Consider the following 24016-nt stretch of genomic DNA (forward strand, 5'->3'; position numbering starts at 1 on the left):
CTTAAACTATCAATATTTTTTGAAAAAATATGTAGGAATTGAATTTGGATGCTGACATCTCTCCAGCTGCAACCAGTGATTGTTTTCATTTCCATTTAATCTCTGTAAAATCTTTTTAAATTTAAAAGATATATATTTTTCTCTGTTTGATAGTTTTGTCTCTAAGATGTCAGAAAATACTGAGCGGTGTCTCTAATAAGTTTCCCAGAACCCAACGTGGCGTCTTCAAATGTCCAAAACTCAAAAATATCCTTTTTATAAAATTATTAAACCGAGAAAAGCAGCAAATCTGACAGATTTGCTTCACAAATAACTTAAATGGTAAGAAAACTTTTCTCATGACTGACGCTGCGACAGATCTTTTTAGCAAACGTCCATAAACTCTGACGTCTGGCACTTCCCTCTGCCTGTGGTCAGTTTGTTGAGTGTTTGATTGGCCGGTTTCAGGATCAGGTGGGGCTCCTTTTTTATGTCTTAGTGTTTGTAGTCCGTCCTGTGATCCCCTCCCATCATCCCCTGCTGTAGTCTGGAGAAACACAGTGTGGCTCGTCAGTTTTCTTTATTAATTCAACACTAAATTGAGTTAAGAAATATACAAATCACCCCTATTTTATTTTATTTTATTTTATTTTATTTTATTTTATTTTATTTTATTTTATTTTATTTTATTTTATTTTATTTTATTTTATTTTATTTTTATTGCCGTGGAAGCCCATTTCTACAAACATGATTTAAAAAATATATAATATAAATATATAATAAAATCAATATAGTAAGAAATGTTTTCTAAGTAATGACATAAAATCTCAAAGAATTAGAAACTTTCTCTGATTTAATTATTTAGAGATATTAAGATATTAATATACATTTCTGATTTTTTTAAAAAACAAAAATAACTTGCATTTTATGTCCGAAAAGGAGTAGGAAGAAGCAAAATGCTTGCTTGTCCTACCCCTCTTCTGCTCTCACCTCTTATAACTATCAATTTTAGATACAAAGTGAATATTCTGAGATACTAAGTCATTCTTTCGAGATAAGTTAGTCATTATTTTAGATACAAAGTTTATATTTGAATAAAGTTTGTCATTTCCTTTTAAAAATTCAAGGTATTTTGAGAACATTTCTCATTATTTTGGAATACCAAGTCATTGTTTAAAGATACGAATGGAATTATTTAAATATAAGTCATTATTTTGAGACATTAAGTCATTATTTTGAGACATTAAGTCATTATATTGAGATACTTAGTCAATATTATGGGAAAGTTTCAGAATTTTTGGAGATACTTAGTCATTAGATTGAGGAGTTTTCTTGTTATTTTGGGATACAAAGTCTTTGTTTTGAGATAAGTGAGCCATTCATTTCATTTTTTTAATGAAGTCAATATTTTGAGGTATTAATGCTCTTTTTACTTTTTTATAGTGACTTACAGGATTTTTTTTCATTAAATTGGCAAAATGGGCTTCCATATGCTGTCCTTGTGTTTGTGCCCTTTTCTTCCACAATTTCCTTCTTTCCTCTTTATTATAAGTCTCATTCCTCTTTAAAAAATTCTCTTCCTCCCTTTCTAGTTAGTTAAAGTTATTTCTTGCAGTTTTGAATATTTAAATTTAAAAATTAAGTCCAAATGATACTAACACTCCCTTTTTGTCAGGATGTGACTAAAGGATTCGCTCAGACGTGGAGCAAAGCTGAAGAAGAGGAGGAAGAAGAGGAGGACAGTGTTGAAGAAGAGGAGGTGGAGGAGAAGGAGGAGGAGGAGGAGGAGGTTACGTCTGCTGAGACGGAGGGACTGTCCTCGGGTTTGGACGAGTCGACAGAGAAAAAGACGGTGGAGACTCAGAGGGAGAACACTGACGAGCTGAAGGAGGAATCTGAAGCTGACGGAGAGCAGAAAGGTAACGGAGGTTTGTTTAACTCCAGGCAGTTAGGATGAGATAATCTGCTTTATACAATAAATAAAAAGTCAAATATATTTTCACAGGTAATTTATTTAACCCTTTGAAACCTGGGCGAATAACCTTCATTTCTTTCAAAAACATGAGAAGAAGTGCAATGAGCAACCTGAGAGGAAATTAGTAAAAAAGAAAATTACCAGAGAAAATGTAGTTGAGGCACTATTTGTGTTTTTGTGTCGTAGTTAGTCGTCCCTCCATGATGAGAGCGTCAGAAAAACAGATTTTTTTTTCAACTATTTTATTCAGTGTTTTTACTGATTTAAATCACCTGGTCCTGTGTAGATAATTCAGCTCCCGCTTAAAACCTCCTGAATTATAAGTATAAGTAATTCTCAGTGGGAGAAGTTTCAGCCGGTTGCACCTGCAGTTCTCATCGCTAGACGTCACTAAATCCCCCAAAATCTGACACCCTAAAGAAAAGGCTGAAATGATAAAACCTGCATCCATAAAGCAGAGACTCACCTGAACTAACATTTGAACGTTTTTGACAGCTGAAATCACCAAGCAGACCAACACCACTGCTGAAGAAAAGACGGACAATGGCACCAAACCGGCCAATGGGACGTCAGACAGCAACGCAAAAAGCAAATCAGGCTCCAACAAAAAGGTACACCGGCTCTGCTGACGACAAGTGAAAAAACATACAGCATGTGGTGCATATTGCACACAGTCTTTCTTCCAGAAAGCCCTTTCTGACAGAATTTTATTCATTTGAACCCAAACCACGACTTTTTCCCAACCTTAACCAAGAAATTATTTTCTGAGAGAAAGACCTTTAAGAAAATTTCTTCAAACTTCAAACTTCAACTTCAAACTTTGTGCGCATCATCTGAGAAACTTAGAAAAGGGATTTTTTTGGTGACATTTTAGTCCAAAAGCAGCTTAAAGTCTGCTGATAAACCTTTTTTATGTGACTAAATAGAATCTCTCAGATTTTAGGACAGGATTTTAGGACAAATCTAGGATTTTAGGACATTTCTCTGACTTTAAATGATAAAGGATTAACAAGCTCTATTTTGATGCTGTTTATGGACTCTGGCCTCTTATGTATACAAAAAGTACAAAAACAATTCCCAGCGTGAATCACTTTATTTTTATTGTGAATTTGAGTTGAGTGTCACTGAATAGGACTGATAAATTGAACTACATGGAAGAGGAAACATGAGTAACTTTGATTTTGAGTGAACTGTCCCTTTAAAATCTATTTTTTTTCCAGAAACATAACTGGTCTGCAGAGTGAAGCTGCAGAAATGGTGATTTATTGAGTGTTTGTCCTGTCAGCTGTCCCTCTTCAGGCGGCTGTCCTCCTCCAGGTCCAAGCAGACCTATGACAGGGACCAGACCCCAGCAGAGGTCCCTGTCAGCGGGGACGCAGTTTCCCAGGGAGACCCTCGCTCTTCTGCTGCTGCTGCTGGGAGCAGAGAGCCAGAGACGACCAGAGCAGAGCAGCACAGATCAGAGCTGCTCTCTGGAGCCCGGGGCCCTCGCTCTGGGGCCTGCACCGTGCTCTGATCCAAACCCTCAGGAGTCCAAACGGTGCGTCCACGCTCGGGGGATTTCTTACAGCTCCGGGCTGCAGCTTCGCCCAGCTCCTCTGTGCTGTGAAACTACACTGGAACAGGTTTTTTTCTCTGTAAATACACTCATGATGTCGGCCTCAGTCACAGCGTGACGCCACAGAGACAAACTGCAGACTCTCGTCAGTCTGTCCTCAGTTTCTTCACTCGTCCTCCCGCCAGAGACACAAACTGAAAGTCTTGTTTTTTTTGACCTGCAGTGGTTTCACCTCTCACGGTGCTGCAGATCAGCACCGTGTGCTTTGGTTTTAAATGACTGTGGAAGCAAACAAGAGACAGATATTTTAATTTGAAAGGCCACTAAATACTTGATTACTGATACTGATTAAAATTTAAACAACACTAAATGCGTAGCATGGATATATTTTACTTTGAAAACCATTTCTCTGAAATACCTTGAAAGTGTAATATGAAATGTCATGATTTATTTTTTTAATTCTGAAACTTTAATTTTTGAGTCGAAATTTAACCAGTTGAATTTTAGCACCCTGTGTGTATTTTGTTTTATTTTATTTTTCATTTTCTGAAATTATGAAACTTACATTTTTGGATCTGAATTTGTGAACAATCAAATTTAGCTTTTCACATTGCATGTCAACAAATAAGACGAGATATGTGGTTTTCAAAGTAAAATATTTCAGTGTTTTGAATTCAGTGGTGTTCAGTGTGTACAGTCACACAAGAAGAAGAAACCATCAAATATTCACACATGAGGTGCTTAAACCAGTGGATTTTGTCTTTTTTTTTATTAATTTGTTACTCAAAGAGCTACATTTTCAATGTACTGACGAAGCTCAGCTCTGAAAAAGTTTCTTGAGGCGTTTTGATGTCTTAATTTAACAATTTAAAGCCACTGTAACTGCCGGGAAACAGATTTTACGCAGAATATTCCTTTAAAAAGGTCAAATCCAAGCTGGACTGACGATATTTAATTTTATTACCTGTACTTTCAGGCAACCACATGCCTCCTGTGCAGTTTAAATTCAACCACTATCTGTTCACAAGTGACCTCCAGCTGACCTCCACCAGTATGACCAGTATCTCCAGGTTACTGGGTGGTTTTATGCGGCACATATTTCCTACCTGAGCCTCAAGACGTGTGTGTGTGTGTGTGTGTGTGTGTGTGTGTGTGTGTGTGTGAGATTTAAACTGTTAGGATGTAAATAATCTTATTTATTGTGACATGCTCCCGCAGCACATTTGCACTTTTAAAAAAAATGTGATCTGTTTGTATTTCAGAGTGATGCATCGGTTTTGTATTCTGACAATAATAATCTCATTTAATTTTTTAAAAATCATTTGGATTTTTGTGATATCAGTAAAACTTTTTGATATGAAGCTGAACATGAGTTGTTTTTGTTTCACATCAGTGATTTTGAGCGGGGTTTTCTCACCAATTTAATACATTTATTAAGTGGGACTCATCACACAAACACATGCATTTATTATATTCAAAGTAATTTTTTATTTCATGGAATTTGTTTCTATTTGAAATATTGTTTTGTGGGTTTACAATATTTTTCTGGTGTTATATTTACACATTTAAATGTTCTTGATTTACCCCTTTGAAATGATATAATACTTGATTTGCAATTTCAAAAGTTAAATTTGATTATTTTGTTCACAAGTTCAGATCCAAAACATCCAAGTGTCAGAACAAACAAACAAACAAACAAAACAAAACAAAGAACAAGATTCAAGTTGCTCAAATTCAATTGGTCAAATTCAGATCCCCAAATGTAAGTTTTGGTATTTAAAATAAAGAAAAATAAATGCAAATTTATTAAACGCATTCATACGCATTTCATTTTCTTTCTTTGGTCAAATCTACAAATGCCGTTATGAGTTTACAATTGTTTTACACACTGACATGTGGATTGTTGATCTCCTCATATAAGTAATTTTGACCCGAACGAGTCTCCGTACAAGCACACCTGCTCTTAAACACGGCTGAAGGAAGACGCTAACGGCCACTTCTCACGTCTCAGCGGTGAGTACACACAGGATTTATCACAAAAAAACGTATCGAGTGCTTGTTTGGGTCCGTCTCACTGTATGTTTGTTGTATTAACGGAACAAATTGGGTGAGTTGTCGTTAAATCGCAGCTTTGTGATGCTAACTGCTAACAGCAGGTGTCAGCCGTTAGCTCGTTTCTTCTTCGCCGCTCTTTATTCTGGTAGTCGTTGACTCTGTTGACAGCCCGCAGGAAGTCCGGACCAGCTCCGTTTTATTCTCCAACAAAATCCGCATTTTCTTCCATTTTCACCGAAAAAAACAAAGACTGCGGACACTTTGGACCGGCGACACACGACAGGGATGGAGGAGTATCATAACGGCAGCGAGGTTTGTCCCAGAATCGACATATTTGATGTAAATCTCGGTAGAAAGAAGCTAGCTAAAAGCGGGCTAGCCAAACATAGCTAGCCACTCCTATCGTTTTAGCCCAGGAGGATTTTTCATGCTAACGCGTTTGTTTTAGTGTAATATTATTATAACATACAGCGTACTATATCCAGAATTAACTGTCTACCTTTGACAGTATTTGACAAAGTGTTAAAAGTGTCATTATAACTGTTTCAATCTCACTAAATCATGCTAAACTTTGTTGTGCTTAAAAATCAGGTTGCAGTGATTGTCAGCGACATAAATATTCATATACTTTATTGAAGTAAAAGTACTAATGCCAAACTGTAAAAATACTCTGTTAGAAGTAAAAGTTCTGCATCGAAATTATTAATGAAGTAATAGTATGTAAGTATAACCAGGAAAATGTACTTAAAGTATTAGACTATGAAGTATGATTTCATGTCATGTATTAATACTGTTGTAGTTGGTTTAGGTACAACCTGCTCATATTGAGCTCACTAATGTTTGTTATGATGTTAATCATTTATTTTTTATTTTTTTATGTATTTATTTATTTTTCTTTTAATTAATTAATTGTTTGATTGGTTGATTGATTGGTGTGTAAAAATAGTAAAATTAACGTAAAATGTTCTCCACAATGGCCCAGAGCGCTAAACACACCATCCCCTTCAATGATATTATTAACACATTGCAATTACTAAAATTATTTAAAGGAAAAGCTGCAAATCTTTAAATTTATGAAGCTGAAACTGTGAAATGTGTGGCATTTTTGCTCAAAATGTTGTAATTATTTGTAATTATTTGTTTGTCTCTAATCACACACCGTCACATCATGGCAGTCTAGTTATACTATAGTTTCTTATTTTTTGTTATTTTTTAAAAAATGAGAATGTCTATGAACTTTTTATTGACTTATTTTTCTGTTGTTTACTATTTTCAGGGCTCCTTTAACTCTGAAGAAGCTGAAAACACCGTCAAAGAGGTAAAGTTAATGAGCTGCTTCAATAAAGATAAGGCTTTTGTCATATTTTTATCTGAAGTGCCGTTTTTCTGGTGCACATTTCACCTCTCAGTCGTGACACATAAAAGAGAAAATAATGTGAATAAAGCTGTGTTGTTTTTGTTCGCTCGTTATTCCTCAGGGTAAAAACAGCACCCAGTGACTCCCACATGACTGTAAACACTCAGCTGTTAACTCATGACTCTGTGTGTGTGTGTGTGTGTGTGTGTGTGTGTGTGTGTCTGTCTCAGTGTATTGAGAATGTGGTGGGCAGTGACGACTACAGCCAGGCTCAGGTGAACAAATGGACGGCGAGCATCGTGGAGCGCTGCCTCACACAGCTGGTCAAACAGGGGAAACCCTACAAATACATCGGTATGTTTAATGTGTGTTTTGAGTGCAGCTTTTATGGTGAAATTCGTTTTTGGGCACAAAAGAATTTCTTCCTCAGAGGGTAGAACAGTTGCAGGTGTAGTACACGGCTTGTATGGTCATGAAAACGTAGAAAAGTCATGGAAAATGCGAACAGCAATTTCCAGGTCTTGAAAAGTTGAAGAAAAATTAAATATACCCTGAAAGTTTTGGATAAGTCATGGAAATTTGTTTCATCTGTGTAAGTAAATCTGCCGGTCCGAAAGTTTGCAAGGCATTTCTTTCTAAAAGAAAAGTCTCAAACTTTTCAAAGAGAAAAACCCTAATAATAATAAGAAGAAGAAAAAGAAGAATAATTTATCTTTAAAAGTTGCCTTAAAAAAAAAGAAAAGAAAAAACAAATTTTATCAGGTAAGATACCAGTAATAAGTAATAACAATAATAAATCCTAAAAAAAATTAAAACCCTAACCCTACCCCCCTCAAATTTTATATTTAAAAATCTCTGTTTTTTTTTTTAAGAAAAATAATTGGCACAATTTCATCTTGAAAACAAATTAACCAAAAAACAACAACCATCATTTTCCTTTAAAAATTGCAGATTTTTAAAGGAAAAGGATTTTTTCTTTTTTTTTTTTTTTAACAAATCAAAAAGAACTGATTAGAGTATCAATGGTTGTTTCAGAGAATGTATGGTCTTAAAAATTTGCCTCAAAGTTATGGAAATGTACCGATCACAATGTGTGTGAACCGTGATAGTGAAATATAAAAACTAGAGTACAGAAAGTGCTCATTGTGACAGTTGTGTTCTGTGTCCAGTGACGTGCGCTGTGATGCAGAAAACAGGAGCGGGCCTCCACACAGCAAACTCCTGCTACTGGGACACCGCCATGGACGGTAAGACTTCCGTCGTCTGCTTTATCACCTCGTACGCTTGTGATGATGTCATTGCACCACGTTACCTGCGGTGTGAAAACACGTGGTGGCGCCAGAAGAATGATGATGAATCCATCCCGACGCCTTCACGCCTTCACGCCTTCACGCCTTCACGCCTTCACACTGTGCTCATAAAAACAGCACATCTGAAAAACTAAATAATGTACATAATTAACCCTTTGAAAATTGGGCAAATAGGCTTCATGTCTTTCAAAAATGTAGGAAGAAGGCAATGAGCCATGAAATAAGATATGAAAAATTAGCAAGAAATAATAAAAAGTAAAAGTTACCTAAAAATTATTATAAAAAAATAACATAACATAACAAAAATAAAGTGATAAAAACATACAAGGCAAACTAGAGTTGGAAAAAATGCTTAAAATTTATCATAATTATGTAACATAATTTTAAAATATGTAACAATAATAATTATATAATTATATATATATATATATATATATATATATATATATATATATATATATATATATTCCCCCTAGCTTTTAAAAAAATTAAAAAAAAAAAAATTCTTGCAATTTTTGAAACATTTCTTAGCAAGTTGCATATTGCTTTTTTTCCCCCATTTTTTTGAAAAAAAATCACACCAATTTTCTCAAAGTTCAAAGGATAAAAATACTTTATGAAAGGTGTCTAAAAGCAAGGGGTAAAATAACTTTTGGAATGCAAAGATATATTTTGTAGTTCTACTTTTAAAATTATTTTTGGATCAATTTGTTTTGTGTTTTTTCTTGTTTTTTACTTTTTTTGCCTGTTTTCTTCTCGTTTCCTATATGTTTAATTTCTCTCTAAACTCTCCTGTGTGTCGTTTTCTCTCTGCAGGAAGCTGCACCGTCAGATGGGAAAACCGCACCATGTACTGTGTGGTCAGTGTGTTTGCTGTTGCCATCGTATAAAAAAAAAAACCACACACACACACACGCGCACACACACACAAATGACCACCAGTTGGAGCAGCGGGCGCATCTTGTCCCTGCGGACAGCAGGGGGCCACAGAGCGCCACATGTGGAAACCTCTCTGCCTACAGACGCATGAAAACATCATAATTATAAACATCATGATTATAATGTATTTATCTTCTCATGTCACTGCAGTGCTTTAATCGTGTCACAGCTCGTTGTGTCACCAACCGATGCCTCGCAGCATGCAGCAGCTCTTTTTCTTCTTCTGTGGTTATTATGTGTGTCATGTCAAAGAGAGAGAAAGAGATAGAGAGGATTTTTGTACTCGGAGCTAAATGGAAATAAACATGAAGACATTTATGAGCAAAAGGCTGTGTTCAGTTATTTTTCTTAAATGAAAAAACTGCCTATTTATCCTAAAAAGTTAGCAAATTCTTTTAAAGAAAAAATACTGCATTTTTTAAAAATTCAAAGAAAAATACCTCACAAAATATTTTAATTCACAAAAACATGCCATAAATACACCAATTGTTTTTTAAAGAAAACGAAAATCGCCCGTTTTTTTAAATTATCAAAAATGAACAAAAATACCTCAAATTTCTTTTTTAAAAATTGCCAAAAAACAAGTTTTTCTTCTAGAAGTTGTCTAAAAAAACTAAATCTTTAATAATTTCCAAGAGCTTGTAGGAAAAAAGTCACCAACCTTGTTAAAGAAAACGAAAATAAATGGCCAAAAATATTTTTTTAAAAAAACAAAAAACAACTAACTTTAAAAAAAAAATAATGCCCAAAAATTTTTAAAGAAAAAATGATGACCAACAATTAAATAAATAAATAAATGATTTAAATGTAAAAGCAGCATTAAGGGGTACAGATAGTCACTTCAGAGAATGCATGGCCTTGAAAATTTGCCCCAAAGTCACGGTAAAGTTCAATTGTATTTTCAGTTGCATTCAGTTCAAAGTTAGACTTTCGCACATTGCACGCATTGCTTTTGCTCAGCAATTTATTAATAATACTTTATTTTTGGCCCCTTTGGACATTTTTTTTTCTCTTCACTTTCTTGAAAAATAAACACAATAAGAACAAAAACTTAATTAAAAAAGAACGAAGTTGGAGAGGTCGACTGGAACTTTCGATATTAGTTCCTATTTTTTTAAACAAATCATTGAAAATCTTTTAAGATGAAAAAATGCAACAAAACATCTCTGAAAGTTCAAGTTTATTGCCCAAAAAAAGGGAATTCACTTGGAGCGGTGTGCAAAAAATAAAGAAAACATCCATGTTTTTTGACAAAACCCCCCTCAGAAGTTTCCCAGCAGAGTCCGAGGTGTATGGAGACAGATTTATGTCATTATTACTCGTGTGCAGAGATCAAAATCTGTATGTAAATGTGTAATCTGATAATGTTAAAAACCTTCCACAAATTAAAGAAAAAGTCTGTAAACTCATAAAACTATTTTTGAAATATAAAACTGATCTGCAAATACTTCAAAATATTTTTTTAAAAGTGTGCGTAAAATGCAAATTTGCAAGTGTACAGTTGAGATTCACAAATAAAAAGTGAATTCACAAAATGTTGTAAATATTATGAAGGTACTGACAAATGTTTTTTTTATTTATATGATAATATGTTTAGACATTTCTTTTATTTGTGGAATCTGCAGATCTGTTTGATTTCTGCGAAAGGCCCTTCACATATTCAAGTATTTTAATCTGTCAGCCCTGAGCAAATTAGCTTGATTTCTTTTGAAAGAAATACATTTGTCTTTTATTGTCCGTTTAAAAAAAAAGAAAGAAAATCAGGTGATTTTTTTTGGTACTTTTTACTTATTTTCCTGCTATTTGGGGGTCATTTCTTTTTTTGTTGCTAGTAGCCTTCTTTCCATTGTTACAGGAAATTAAACTAATTTGTTTTGATTTCAAAGGGTTAAAGGTTTTTTGTTTTTTTTTTAAAAAAATCCACTTATTGTCTATAAAAGTTTCCAGGATTCATAAACAGTATTTCTAAAATCCTGGTGAAGGCACTCGTGCACAATAATACGGTGAACATTTAGAAAAGCACTGAAACACAAAAGCAAAAAGTGTTGAGTTGTTTTGTTTTGTTTTTTTAAGCCTTGCTTAAGAGCGATTTAGCGGTTTATTTTTCATTTTCTGCCTCCCTGCTGTAAGTTTGGGAGCTGCTTTCAGAAATGCACTTTTGACATGAGTGAACAGAAATTAAAAAATAGGAAGAAATGTTTTGAAAGCAGTTCAACACAACACAATAGGAGAACAAGGTAATGTGGAAATATTATTTCCTCCAATTTTGAGCAACAACGGCGTCTTTGCAAAACGTCTGTGGTGAGAGCCAGTGGCATATATATTCCCCTTACATGTGACAAAGGACCGTACTTCATTTATCGGGGTTGGGGGGGATTCTGGATTTTTTTTTAACCTTCATTTAAGGTGTCATTTTGGCCATATTTATTTTGATGAGTGTGTGACTTTGGGAGAAAAATAAAATCTACAAAAAGTTTGGAGAAAAGAAAAAGAGCTGCCCAAATTTTCCAAATAAAAGGCAATCACCAATTTTTTAAAAAAGGGAAAAAAAAGCAGCAAAAGATTTTAAAGAAAAAAAATTCAGCAATAAAATTGCCAACATTGTTAAAAGAAAAAAAAAAATCATTTCCAAAAGGTAGATATATAAAAAATCATAATGAAAAAAAAGAAAAAAAAATCACCAACATTCTTTTGAATATCACAAAAAATTGTGGATGAGAAAAAAATTACCTGGATTTTATAAAAGAAAAATAAGGTGCAAAAAAAAAAAAAGCCAATCAAAAAGAAAGAAAGCCTAAATTTTGAAGGAAAAAATTCCCCTGGAGTTTACAAAAGAAAACATAAAGAAAACATTTTTTAGCTGCAGCGGTCTGGGCTAAGCCCAGGATGTCCTTAAATCCGAGAAGCCCTGTTGAGCGGCACAGAGGAGTTCGTTGATGAGCTGCCGGATGTTGATACACTCAAAAACGTAACATAAAAGCTGTTTGTGATGTGAACACATGACCGCGGGCCTCCTCAGTACTTTCGAAGTTTTCGTCTCTCTCGCTCTGCCGCTCGCTGTTAGAAGTTCTCCTTGTTGAAGATGAACTTGACGTCGGCCTCCGAGTGAGACAGACACTGTTTCTCCAGAGATTTCCCCAGCTGAGGCGGACCGCACAGGAACACCCCGACTTTAGTCCTGACGACACAAAAACACACGTTTATCCAATCAGAGTTAAAACAGACAACCCTGCAGGATCATCTCTGTGTATATTAAGAATTTTGTGGATTTTTTCATGTCTCTATTATGGATATTTTTGAACTTGCAGCTTTATTTATATTTTATGTCTGTTGTCTTTATAAGATCTTTATTAGATAAATTCCATTATTATGCTCGTTGTTTTTCAAAAAAGAAGAAAAGAAGTTCAAGAAATAAATTCTTAAATATCACACAAAGTGAAAGTAGCAGCATCAATGGAAACATTAAATACAGTAAAAGTACAAGGTTGGAAGAAATATTAAGATCCTTTAGTAAAAGTACTAATACAACCCTGTGTAAATACTTTGTTATAAGTACTGCATTGAAAATGTTACATAAGTAAAAGTAAGTAAGTATAATCAAGAAAAAAGTTAAAGTAAAACTACCCAATGTAGAAAAATCTCTAAAAAAACAATCAAGACATCAGCTCAAATGTATAAGTATATAAAAATTAAAAGAAAAAAAACGCACAATTGTGTAATTACGCAAAAAGAAAAAAAAAATCCAAAAACACGACAAATTAAAAAAACAAAATTACACAAAAATATAAAATACCAAATAAACTAAAATATGAAAAATAGAGAAACGCCCCCCAAAAAAACTTTAAAAAAGAAAGGAAAAAAACCCCACACCAAATATAACGTAACTATTTAAAAAACACCTCAAATTATCTTAACGAATATACCCCCAAAACTTTCATTAATTTCCTTCATTCATCCTTTTTTTAAACAAATTTTAGTACATTTCTTTTTTCATTGCTCTTTTTTGTTCTTTTTTTTTTTAAAAAAGAAATCTCTATATAAAATTGATAAGTGTTATCACATAGCTCATGTTTTTCTAGTGTGCGGTGTGTGTGTGTATATGTAACGTCTCAGAGGGCCTCACCGCGGGTACTTTGAGGCGATATTGGTGAACTCGTTGTCCCAGTTGGGTTTCCCGTAGAGCGTCTTCTGTTTGAGCCCTGTGATTGGATCGTTCTCCGCCTCGTGGTGAACTCGGAAGTGAGCCGCCTGTCGGAGAAAAACAGTAAATTTAGAGGATTCGGTGTGAAAGGCTTCGGTTGAGCGGATGATCTGAGCCCGCCGGCGGCACCTCCTTCTCCTTCCACCGGGTCAGGTAGATGTTGTAGCTGAGGAAGTCGGTCACGCCTTTCTCCGCCATCTGAGTCTCCAGAGACTGCAGCAGGTCGGCGAACCACTCGAAGGCCTCCGTCTCCGGGCACAGCCAGTAGAAGTAGATCTGAGGAGGACAGAAACACGACAACGTCACTTTATCTACTGTGGGGGGCCGAGGCTGATGTCAGGGCCGTATCAGAGATTAAACAGATTTTTGCTTTTTTATTTGCACTGAACATCAACACAAGGTCCTTTTTTTTTACAGCAGTTGAAGGTCCAAATTAATTTTAAAAAAGTAAAAAAAATCTAAATCATTAAAAAAATAGAAAAAAAACAAAATTGTAAAAGAAAAAACAACACAAAAAAAATCTGAAATGTATATTTAAAAATGGAATTAAAAAAGTGTTAATTCAGTTTGCAGTTCATTTTCTTAAATTTCTGTCAAAAGTACTGCCTGATTAATCAACTAATTGTTGCAACTTACTTTTGTAAAGTCATTTAATTATTACAAAACATCATATTTTATAAACTCATGTTTTGATCCAAAAATCTTAATTTGTAAAGTAACTTCAGTGTTGAGATGAATACAGTGAAGAAATGTAGTGGAGTAAAAGTATTGCATGGCAAGAAAAGAAAATACTCCAGTAAAGTACAAGTACCTGAAATGTGTAATTTTGTGCACTGCTTGAGTAGATTTACTTAGTTACCTTCCTCCACTGTAAAAAGTCAGTTAGTGGCGCTCGAGTTCATGTTGTCGGAGTTTCCCTCACCTTCTTGGTGAAGACGTCCTGGTTGTTCTGGATGCGTTTGTACCACACAGACTTGAGGATGGAGGCGAAGGGAGTCACGCCGATCCCCGCGCCCACCAGCATCACCACCTCGTAACGAAACACATCCTCGCTGGCGGTGCCAAACGGCCCGTCGATGGCCAGCCTGACAAACATACACAGAGAAACTGGTCATGAAGAGGGAAATATTGCACTTACTTCATTACATATATCTGAATGCTTTAATTGCTTTACAAATTAAGTTGTTTTTTTTTGCATCAAAACATAACAAAAGTTTATAAATTTAGATGTTTTTAATAAATGAAATTACCAAAGTGTTTATACAATTACAGCTGCAACAACTACTTGATTAATCAGTCAAGAAAATTATTTGCAACTGTTTTGATATAAAGCACTTATTTTTCTCCTCCAAGTTTTAAAATAATTTTTAAGCTTGTTTTTTTTTTCTAATAATGACATTGACTTTTGGGGTTTTTTATCTTTTTTTAAAATCTAATTTTATTATTACTGACTTGACTTTGTATTTTTGGATTCTTTTTAGTTTTGAGTTTAGTTTTTTTATTTTCAAATTTTAAAAAATAATTAAAGAGGCTTGCTATGTTGTTTTTTGTTAAAGGATTTTTCTGCATTGGGTACTTTTCAATATTTCAAGTATATTTACTTAAGTACCATTTTCAATACAGGACTTTTACTTGCAGTATTTTTACTTTCGTGAAGGCTCTGAATACTTCTTTCACGGCTGGTTTTTAGTGTGTTTGAAGACCTGATGGTTGTTGAAGAAGTTGAGTCAATCTCTGAATGGAAACTTTTCACTGTGTGAAAACAGAGCGGGAAAAAGCTGCGGCTCTCTCAGTGGGAACACTGCAAGGGATCTGATCGGATGCTGCAGATTTATTGTTAGCACAGATTGATTTCTGCTCTCAGTGTGACCCCCAGCGGCAGAGCAGAGCTTTTCGGGGCAGAGCTGCACCAGGACGGCTCAATCAAATGTAATCACGAGCAGCTTCAGGCTCAGCTCCCCTCTTTTCTCCCCGCTCCCCCTCTGTGCTCGTACTTTGGCAGCTTCCAGGCCTCCTGAGGCTCCGCTTTGTCTCCTCCGCAGGCCTCGTATAGCGCCTGGGTCCAGTCCCCCACGATGCGGATGTGGGCGCTGAAGTGGTCCTCCTCGGGGGCGGAGGTCAGGGTGAAGGGGTGCCACTCCAGCCGGGACACAGAGGGACACTGGATAAAGACGTACTGACCCACCTCCATATGGAAACCTTTCCTCTTCATCTGCAGCTCCAAAGTCTTGGACGGGTGCATCACCACCTGAGGGATAGGTACGTTAGCGGTCAAAATCAGGCCATTTATGGAAGGTTAATTCATCAAAAAAAGGCTGCAACTAAAATTACTTGAAAATTGCATTTGTTCATATTCAGCATACACACCTTTGTGATGACCACTTTCTGGTGGGATCGATAGAGGCGGACGAGCCTCTCACACACATAGAGGATCATGGGGCCCACCACCCACTTCCACGTCTGGAGAAAAGGTAAAAGTTAGAAAATGTTCATAGACACAATATCAAAAAATTCGACAGAAAGTTTTCAGAATTCCCTTTTCAAATGAAACCCTGCAGTCTCTATCACAGTAATACTCAACTTAATTAAAAATCCTGGAAATGACCTATAATCCTAGAATATTTTATATGTCCTAAATTCCCACAAACACCTTAAAGTCCGGGAAGCATCCTAAAATCCTAGATACACCCCAAAGTCCTGGAAATGTCCTCAAATCTTAGATATTTTGTAAAATCTTAGAAATGTCATAAATACTGCAAAAGTCCAACATGTTTTAGAAACATCCTAAAGTCATGGAAATGTCGAAAAAACTTCTTAAAATCCCAGAAATGTATTAAAAATCCTAGAAATGTCATAACATTCGAGAAATGTCCTTAAAATCTTAAAAATGTTGTAAAATTTTAGAAATGTCGCAAAATACTGCAAATGTCCTAAATTCCCAGAAACATCCTAATGTCCTGGAAACGTCCTAAATTCCTAAAAACACGTATGGGGCCGCTGCGACTGGCCCCTGGCCTCCTGTTGTTTTGTAAAAGTGGCCCCGAGATAAGACAGGTCGAGTGTCCCTGCTCTAACAGCTCACCCCTGGTGGGTTTCCAGCAAACTCTGGGACGGCACAGCCGGACCCGTTTTTTCCCCACTCCTCAGACCGGTTGACACAAAACTCGGGCTTGTTTGTGTTCAGGCTGGCGAGCGTCTGTCCTCGCACGATCCGCCTGCAGAGGACGAATCAGTGTTTAATCATGAACATTATTTTGTTGTTTTTTTTAAGTGAAAAAGATTTTGGTAAATTTAAAAAATATAATCACAATAACATTTTTAAAAAATAAAACATTGGTAAATAAAAACGTTTTGCTTTGCTCTCGTACCCGGCCCCGTGGAACACCAGTCCGATGAAGAAGATGACGAAGAGGTGGTGGGTGTACCAGAACACCTCGAAGTAGGACCTGCGGATGACCTCCATGGACGAGGTGATGATGAGGATGAGGGCCAGCGTGATGGCGACGCCCGTCAGCCCGGCGATGGTGGTGAACATGACGATGGTAGGGTTCTGCATCCAAACACAGACACAAACCGTGATTAGTCACGGCGTGGGTCGTGGTCACGGGGTCGTGTGTTGGTTAACTTCCCTCATTTACAAATGTCTCCACTGTCAACAGCAACAACCACTGTTGTAGCTAAGTACATTTACGCAACTACTGTACCTAAGTGCTGACTTGAGGTACTAGTACTTTACTGGAGTCCGGGAAGCATCCTAAAATCCTAGATACACCCCAAAGTCCTGGAGTATTTTCTTTTCATGCCACTTTAAACTTTTACAATATTGCTCTTTTTACGTCACTACATTTATCTGAACACTTTAGTTACCATAAAAATAATGTTAGTGCATAAAAACATAACAAGAGTTTATAAAATATGATGTTTTGTTAAAAGTAAATTTCCAAACAGTACAAAAGTACAGCTGCACCAATTAGTTGATGAATCATTCAGTCGATTGACTGAAAATTAATTTCCATCTGTTTTGATAAACATTAAGTTTCTTTTCCATTTTTATTTTTTAAAGTGAGTTTTTGGGTTTGCCTTTTCTTTTTTTATATATTATAAGTGGGTTTTTTTTTCCGTTTTTTTTTTAAACATTTTTTATTTTATCTGCTAATATTTTGGAGTTTTTGAATTGTTTTTCGAATCTTAATTTTTTAAATTTAATTTAATTTAATTTTTTTCTTTTTTTAAATGATTTACAGTTTTTCAGATATATTTATATTCTGTTTTTTATATATAGTTTTGAGGTTTTTAATATTTTGACGTATTTATTTTGTAATATTTTGAGGGTTTGGGGAGTATTTTTTAATTTCAATTTACTTTTGATTTTTTTCTGTTTTTTTATATAAAGTTTGAGTTAATTGTTTTTGTTTGTTTTGTTTTCGTGATCTTTCTGCATTTAGTTAGTTTTTCTTCAGTAACATTTTCAGTACAGGACTTTTAGTTGTAACAGTGTGTTGTCACTTTGAGGTATTAGTACTTTGACTTAAGCTAGTGAACTGAATAATTCTTCTAGCACTGCAAGAAGCATCATATTTCATGGTTTTATTACACAAAAAGTTCAGCTTTTTTTTTGAAGAATTGCTTTGGAAACTAATTACTATAAAGAGGAAGTTTTTTCTAAATGACACCGTATCTAAGGACAAATACCTTCCAAAGAGGAACTTTGCCAGATGAAGTAATACTTTTTTTTTCATACTGACACTAAATTTGGCAATTCAGTGGAGGGGGCTTCACAGATTTGAGCAACATGAGAAGAAGCATCCGACCGTGAACTTGGCGGTAGGCTGAACTCACCGTCTCGTTGGTCCTGATGGGGTTCAGGAAGGAGGCGTTGTCCCCGTTGCCGATTTCGGACAGGATGAAGGGCAGGAAGCTGCTGTTTCGATTCAGCTGCGCGTCCATGAAATACTCAAAGTTAAACAAGTGCGCGACGATGTGCACAGCTGCAAGAGAAAAGAGACAAACATTATCAAAAAGTGTCTTTAACCCTTTAAGGTCCGCTTTAATATCACACACATTCACATTGCTCTGCACACAAAAAAGCACTTTTCAAAATTAAATGTTATACATCAATATGATTTTCTACTTTAACTGAGTTCTAATCAGTCCTAATCAGAAATGTCAACATTTATTAATTTTTGGAATTGAATCCCTTTAAATGGCAGGTTTTTGTCATGATGCCACTATGTTTTTAAAATGAAATAATAAATAAATAAATATTTCCAATGTAGTACATGCAAAATAGATTTTTTTATGATGATCCAGCCTGGGATATGTTAATGATTAGCAGCAATATTGATTTTTATGTGCAGTGTCAAATATTCACACACAACATGCACTTTTCATAATCAGGCTATTAAAAAAAAATAAAAATAAAAAAAACATTAATTAGATTTTATACTTTTATTGTCTTCTGTTTTTAGCCGACATCAGTCCTAATCATAAATATGAAAATATATGTTTGTTTTTTTTTAGAATTCCAACCCTTTAAATGGCATTTTTTTTTATCATGATGCCACTATGGTTGTGGATTAAAAAAATATATTATTATTTTTAATATACATGCTAAATAGATATGTCAATGATTAGCAGCTGCATTACTTGTATGTATGGAAATAGCATGTATATTCTCCATATGCAAGATATGGTCAAAATGACCTCATCAGGTGGAAAATAGTTAAAATGACAATTTTCGAGGCACAAGCCCAGAATGACACCCATAAATAATACTAAATAATAATAAAAAGTCACGTTTTTCTGCTTTGATGGCTGTGGGATCAAAAATGTCAGTATGAATGGGTTTCAGTTAAGCATTTTTTGACCTGAACAGTCTGAATGTAACTATTTAGTTTCCACTGTGTATTTTAGACTTACTGTAGGAGCTGAGTGGACTGGTTACTCTCAATTACACAATCCGGACTGCATTTTGGACATATTCATGAACGCAGCCAAAATTATTAAAAAATGAAAAATGCACCAAACAGTCTCTAAGGGTTAAATTTTCATATGTTTCCAAAGTAAGTGTTGCAGGTTACAGATATAATAGAAAATATACAGCTATGTACGTCTTAAATTGCTTTTTTTTTTTTAAAAAAACAAAAAAAAAACAAACTTAAAATGAACATATTATAATGTAATTGAAATAATTTGGCATTATTTTGTGACTTTGAGACAGAAATTCATGCTCTTTACTCCCACTTATGTCCTCTGCAGAAACAGTACCTGTGTGGAAGGCGATCATGTACGCCACCAGCTTATGAAAAGTGATGTTTCGATCCAGCTGACGTGCTGCTGTGCGGCTGCAGCACTGAACACAGACAAAACAGACAAATGCATCAATCTCAGAATAATCCAGAAACTCGAAAATAAATAAACCTAAACAACAAAAACAAACTGTGTCGACAGATGAAATGAGTACTCATACAAATTAGTTCCCTTATAATTTATCGTCTTAATTTTATTATGAATTGTTGAATGCTGTTTGGCAAAGTTGGGACCACGTCATTTTCTTGCAAGTCATGAGTCTGGTCCCAAGTCCTAAACTTTGAGCTCCGAGCCTTAAACAAGTCATAAATATAATGATAATTTAACAGCAGAGTGTTAATAAATACTTCCTCGTCGGGTCACGTGACCGGCGTCGCTGTGCTCACCTGGATGGAGCCGCGGAGGAAGGACAATAGGTTTCTGCAGACGGGCAGCAGGATGAGCATGCAGTTGAAGTTGAGGCAGGCGGCCGGAGCTCGGGCCCACGACAGAGCTTGCTGAAGTGTCAGAGAGAGGGTCTGGTTACTCCAAAATGTAATCAGATTACTTTATGATGACTGTTTTTGAACTGTATAGTGAGAATACATTTAACAAATTGACAGTTTGTCTTGATAAATAGCTTGTTTTCCCATGCTTTGTCCAGATAATGAGCCAGTCCAAATGTTTTATACATAAAAAACCACCCTGTAACACCTGCAACCGAAATAAACCACACTCAGAATAGATTTCCCATAAATGCAAAAGCAGCTGCTGACTGCAAGCACAATTTCCTGTGAATGTCCAGGAAAAGACATCAATACGAAATCCAGAAAAGACAGCTATAATATTTCAAGAAAAGACGTCTATATGACGTCCAGAAAGTAAAGACATCTATAATATGTCCAGCAAAGACATCTATACTATGTTCAGAAAAATAGACATCTATAATATGTCCAGAAAAGACATTAATTGGATGTCCAGAAAAGACATGTATGTATGTATTTATCTTTCATGAATGTAAAGTTGAAACTTTTGAATATTGCTCCTCACCACATATTTGATGCAATTTGGTTAAAAACGTGCACAAACTGGACAGATTGTTTCACTTCTGCTGTCGTGCGTGCAGCTGTGTGGTGTCAACTCTCGCTGTGTAGTGAGGCCAGCTGTGACCGCAGAGCAAACTTTAACCCTTTAACACGTCAGAGCTGCTTCCTCCTACTGGAGGTGTGGAGGGACGCTGGTGGAGATAAGGCACGATTAGAGCAGGCGTGGAGCTGTTGGCTGCTCTGAGCTGAGCTGTGAGGTGTTCAGGACGAGTTGAACGCTTTCTTACTGGAAGATAAATGAGTCACCTGCTGGAACTTAACTTGTTTTTCTGTGACATCCCAGATGACTTAAAACCAGCATAATTAAACTTTAAAAAGTTTGATTTCTTTGATAATTTTGGAAAAATTGGGGAAAAAATGGGGGGAAAAATCAGTCATGTTAAAAAAAAAGTAGGGCTAAGGGTCTTTTCTTTGTGCATCTGAGGAAATAGTGACTCAGGGAAAATGCATGAATTGTTTTTTCTACATGACATGTTTAAGGACTGTTGGACATTTAGAAATCTAACCCAAGTTTATGTTCTTACAGTTGCTAGGCAGATGTAATTTTGGGGTCTGGAAGACATGGTTTCTTTGGCAATCACCAAAAGTTTCAAAGATAAAAAAAAATTAGCAAACAATTTTAGAGAAAAAAAAATTCAAAGTTTTTAAAAATTAAAATCTCCAAGTTTTTTTTAAATAAAAAATGCCAAGAATCTTTAAAGAAAAAATTGCCAAAAAGTTATAGAGAAAAAAAAATAGCCGCAAAGTTTTAAAGAAAAAATTAATTAATTTAAAAAATCTCCAAAATGTTGTTTTAGAAAAGCCAAGAATTTTTAAAGAAGCAAAACCCCACCTCAAAAAAGCCAAAATGTTTTTTTTTTTAAATTCCCCAGAGTTTTTACAGAAAAAAAAAATCACCAGAATCTTTTATGAAATAAACAGAGTGGTTACATTGCAGCTCTCTCTCAATACTGGACTAATTTAAAAAAATGTTGTTTCCATGCTGCTAAAAAATACTGAAATTAACCCTTTAGTTATGCTTGGTCCTGCTGCAGGACGTGCAGAATAAGAAAAGAGAAGAAGAGTTGGAGGGCTGCAGTGTCTGTATGCAAAGCAGTTTGATGATGATAATCTCAAAAATTTCTCGGACAACACCCACAGAAGTTTGAGGAAGTAAAAAGAGTTGGTCCTGTTTTTAGAAGAATAAATTTTTTCATCTAACTTTCATGATATTTTGATGAGTTAGTTGTCTGAATGAAGTATGCAATGACTCAGATGCACAGTGCTTTAAGAAACAGGACCCAGACTGAGCTGACAAAGATGCCACCTAATGAATCAAAGTTTGACATTTTTGAGAGGTAATTCATAGATTTGAATAATAAAAAAAACTCTTCATGTATGAATCAGACTCACCCCGAGCAGCTCTCTGGTGTAAAACCATCTCTGCTCCAGGAAGCGCATGTAGAAATGGACAAACAGGAACGCATTGATCCCCAGCCATACCAGCTGTAACACACATGCAAACACACAGCATGTTAAATCACAGTTTCACTCCAATAAGTCCAAATAATAACTTTGAATTTTGCTGAGATTTTGGGGACAGTGCTATGAAAAGTGATTTTTTTTAACCAAGACAGTCCTGTTTTTTTGTTTGATTTACAAAACAAGAAGAGATTAAAGAAAAATTGTTCTCCTTTATCTTCATCATTTTGCAGCCACTAAAACAAATTTTTTTCTGAATAAAATACAGTTTAAATGTTGATTTAAATCCATAGTTTTCTATCACAGAATTATTCATCAATATTTTACATCTAATCAGACATTCTTTGCTAATTTTGGGTAAAAAAAAAAAAAAAGTAGTTCTGCTTCAATCACATTTTATATAAACTGTGCTACTCCAAAATATCCTCAGCTTTTCATAATCAAAATCAACATGCACTTACTTTTTTTAAAGTATACAGATTTCACAGATAGTAAATGCAGGTGATGACAGGAAAAAAATGAAATCTACTCACAATAACAAAGATGGAGAGTCCCTCATTGGCAACCAAGTTCCCCATGTTGAAAAGCCTCTGCAGTGTGTGTGTGTGTGTGTGTGTGAGTGTGATATTAGAGAAGGAAGCAGGAAACAGTGAAGGAGGAGAGTAAAGAGGTCCAGCAGGCTGTTTACTCATTTTATAACCTTTGTTAGGCGCAAATAAGGAAGTGGGCCGTTACGTTTTTTTTCACAGTCGTTTTCTGGTCATTATTTCCCCATAAATAAACATGTACGTGCTAAAAGGTTCCTTATCGAGCCTTAATCTGACTCCTGCTGTTAATCTTTGAAACATTCAAGCAAAACATGTTCAGACACCGAAGAGAAGAAGTATTACAGTGAGTCTGACTCGATATAAAAGAGTTAAGGGCGTCACGTTTGCATGCAGATATGATTTAAGATTGCATTTTTAAAAATGGATTCTCTTGCAGGTAGCTTTAGACAACAATTAATTTTTAAAAAATTATTAATAAAAAACACCCCAAACTCAAAATTATGAAAATGCCCCCCCCCAAAACCCTCAAATATATAAAAAAGGAAACAAAAATACCACGAAACTCAAATTTATTAAAACAAACCCTCCCTCAACTCAAAATTACATTAAAAACATAGAAAAACACCCAAACCCCTTCAAAATTATTTTAAAACCACGGCATTTAAATATTATTTTAATAAAAGGAAAGTAACACATCTGGAAAAAAAAACCTCAAGAAAAACCCACCACCCAAAAGAAACTCAAAATAATGAAAAAATATTTTTCTAAAAACCACCCCACACTCAAACAGCTGTCCATGTTAATGTCATGATGAGATAAGAAAATTCTTTTTTTTTCCTACATGTTGTAGGCGTCCTTCTGTTCTGCTGCTGATTCAGACGCGGCTTCAGGTGTTTTTTTTATCTCTACAGTTAGCTTGAAACAGGAAGCATGTGGCAACTAATATTCTGTTTTACTTCACATTTAGAAATCTGCTACTTCCTCTGCATCAAACTCACGATGTCACCATCGCCGATCGAGTTCCTCCTGAACGGTCACCTGCTCCGAGTGTTCGCACATGCAGGACTCTAAACAGACACATTTACAGAATTATTCAGGGGAATTCATTCATCTTTTGGTTGATTTTTTTCAGTTATCAGTGATTATGAGTATCCAAAATGTGTGTTAGAAGAGGCCCTGTCACTATTAGGTTCAGAGGGTATTATGACAGGAACAATGGAGGAATGAGTCCACATCAAG

At 35.3% G+C, this 24016-nt stretch overlaps 4 protein-coding genes across 4 annotated transcripts in view; 3 read left to right on the forward strand and 1 right to left on the reverse strand.

Annotated features, from left to right (window-relative positions):
• The first annotated feature begins 919 nt into the window (after positions 1–919).
• On the forward strand, positions 920–5327 carry LOC121963034 (uncharacterized). Its single transcript, XM_042513401.2, has 3 exons — positions 920–1898; positions 2450–2565; positions 3240–5327. The coding sequence occupies exons 1-3, from the start codon at positions 1628–1630 to the stop codon at positions 3468–3470; spliced, it is 618 nt and encodes a 205-aa protein (XP_042369335.2). The 5' UTR covers positions 920–1627; the 3' UTR covers positions 3471–5327.
• A 119-nt stretch (positions 5328–5446) lies between these two features.
• LOC121962847 (dynein light chain Tctex-type 3-like) lies at positions 5447–9500 on the forward strand. Its single transcript, XM_042513153.2, has 6 exons — positions 5447–5525; positions 5736–5879; positions 6844–6885; positions 7155–7278; positions 8094–8171; positions 9051–9500. The coding sequence occupies exons 2-6, from the start codon at positions 5853–5855 to the stop codon at positions 9122–9124; spliced, it is 345 nt and encodes a 114-aa protein (XP_042369087.1). The 5' UTR covers positions 5447–5525; positions 5736–5852; the 3' UTR covers positions 9125–9500.
• Positions 9501–10123: 623 nt separating this feature from the next.
• On the reverse strand, positions 10124–22945 carry cybb (cytochrome b-245, beta polypeptide (chronic granulomatous disease)). The gene is made up of 13 exons (XM_088074671.1): positions 22763–22945; positions 22161–22253; positions 20070–20180; positions 19642–19726; positions 18214–18362; positions 16743–16924; positions 16457–16589; positions 15742–15834; positions 15369–15622; positions 14297–14459; positions 13504–13650; positions 13297–13421; positions 10124–12351 (listed from the first exon to the last, which is right to left on the reverse strand). Exons 1-13 carry the CDS (start codon positions 22919–22921, stop codon positions 12234–12236), a joined length of 1812 nt encoding a protein of 603 aa, XP_087930797.1. The 5' UTR covers positions 22922–22945; the 3' UTR covers positions 10124–12233.
• Positions 15494–24016, forward strand: part of crfa4 (cytokine receptor family, class I receptor 4) — a 46600-nt gene continuing 38077 nt past the window's right edge. Inside the window, exons 1-3 of the mRNA XM_088074672.1 lie at positions 15494–15633; positions 15733–15845; positions 16763–16916. The gene's annotated coding sequence lies outside the window, so the exon portion shown is untranslated. The remainder of the gene's footprint in view (positions 15634–15732; positions 15846–16762; positions 16917–24016) is intronic.

Source organism: Plectropomus leopardus, chromosome 24, assembly GCF_026936395.1.
Source record: "Plectropomus leopardus strain MGB_pleo_1.0 chromosome 24, ASM2693639v1, whole genome shotgun sequence".
Lineage (NCBI taxonomy): Eukaryota > Metazoa > Chordata > Actinopteri > Perciformes > Serranidae > Plectropomus > Plectropomus leopardus.

Excerpts from the sequence above, each read along its gene's own strand:
- LOC121963034 (XM_042513401.2), top strand. The coding sequence starts at position 1,628 with ATGATACTAACACTCCCTTTTTGTCAGGATGTGACTAAAGGATTCGCT. Across the intron at positions 1,899-2,449 it reads AGCTGACGGAGAGCAGAAAG|CTGAAATCACCAAGCAGACC; the intron begins GTAACGGAGGTT and ends CGTTTTTGACAG. Across the intron at positions 2,566-3,239 it reads AATCAGGCTCCAACAAAAAG|CTGTCCCTCTTCAGGCGGCT; the intron begins GTACACCGGCTC and ends TTGTCCTGTCAG.
- LOC121962847 (XM_042513153.2), top strand. The coding sequence starts at position 5,853 with ATGGAGGAGTATCATAACGGCAGCGAG. Across the intron at positions 5,880-6,843 it reads AGTATCATAACGGCAGCGAG|GGCTCCTTTAACTCTGAAGA; the intron begins GTTTGTCCCAGA and ends TACTATTTTCAG. Across the intron at positions 8,172-9,050 it reads CTGGGACACCGCCATGGACG|GAAGCTGCACCGTCAGATGG; the intron begins GTAAGACTTCCG and ends TTCTCTCTGCAG.
- cybb (XM_088074671.1), bottom strand. The coding sequence starts at position 22,921 with ATGAGTAAACAGCCTGCTGGACCTCTTTACTCTCCTCCTTCACTGTTT. Across the intron at positions 19,727-20,069 it reads TCCTCCGCGGCTCCATCCAG|TGCTGCAGCCGCACAGCAGC; the intron begins GTGAGCACAGCG and ends GTCTGTGTTCAG. Across the intron at positions 12,352-13,296 it reads ATCGCCTCAAAGTACCCGCG|GACTAAAGTCGGGGTGTTCC; the intron begins GTGAGGCCCTCT and ends TTGTGTCGTCAG.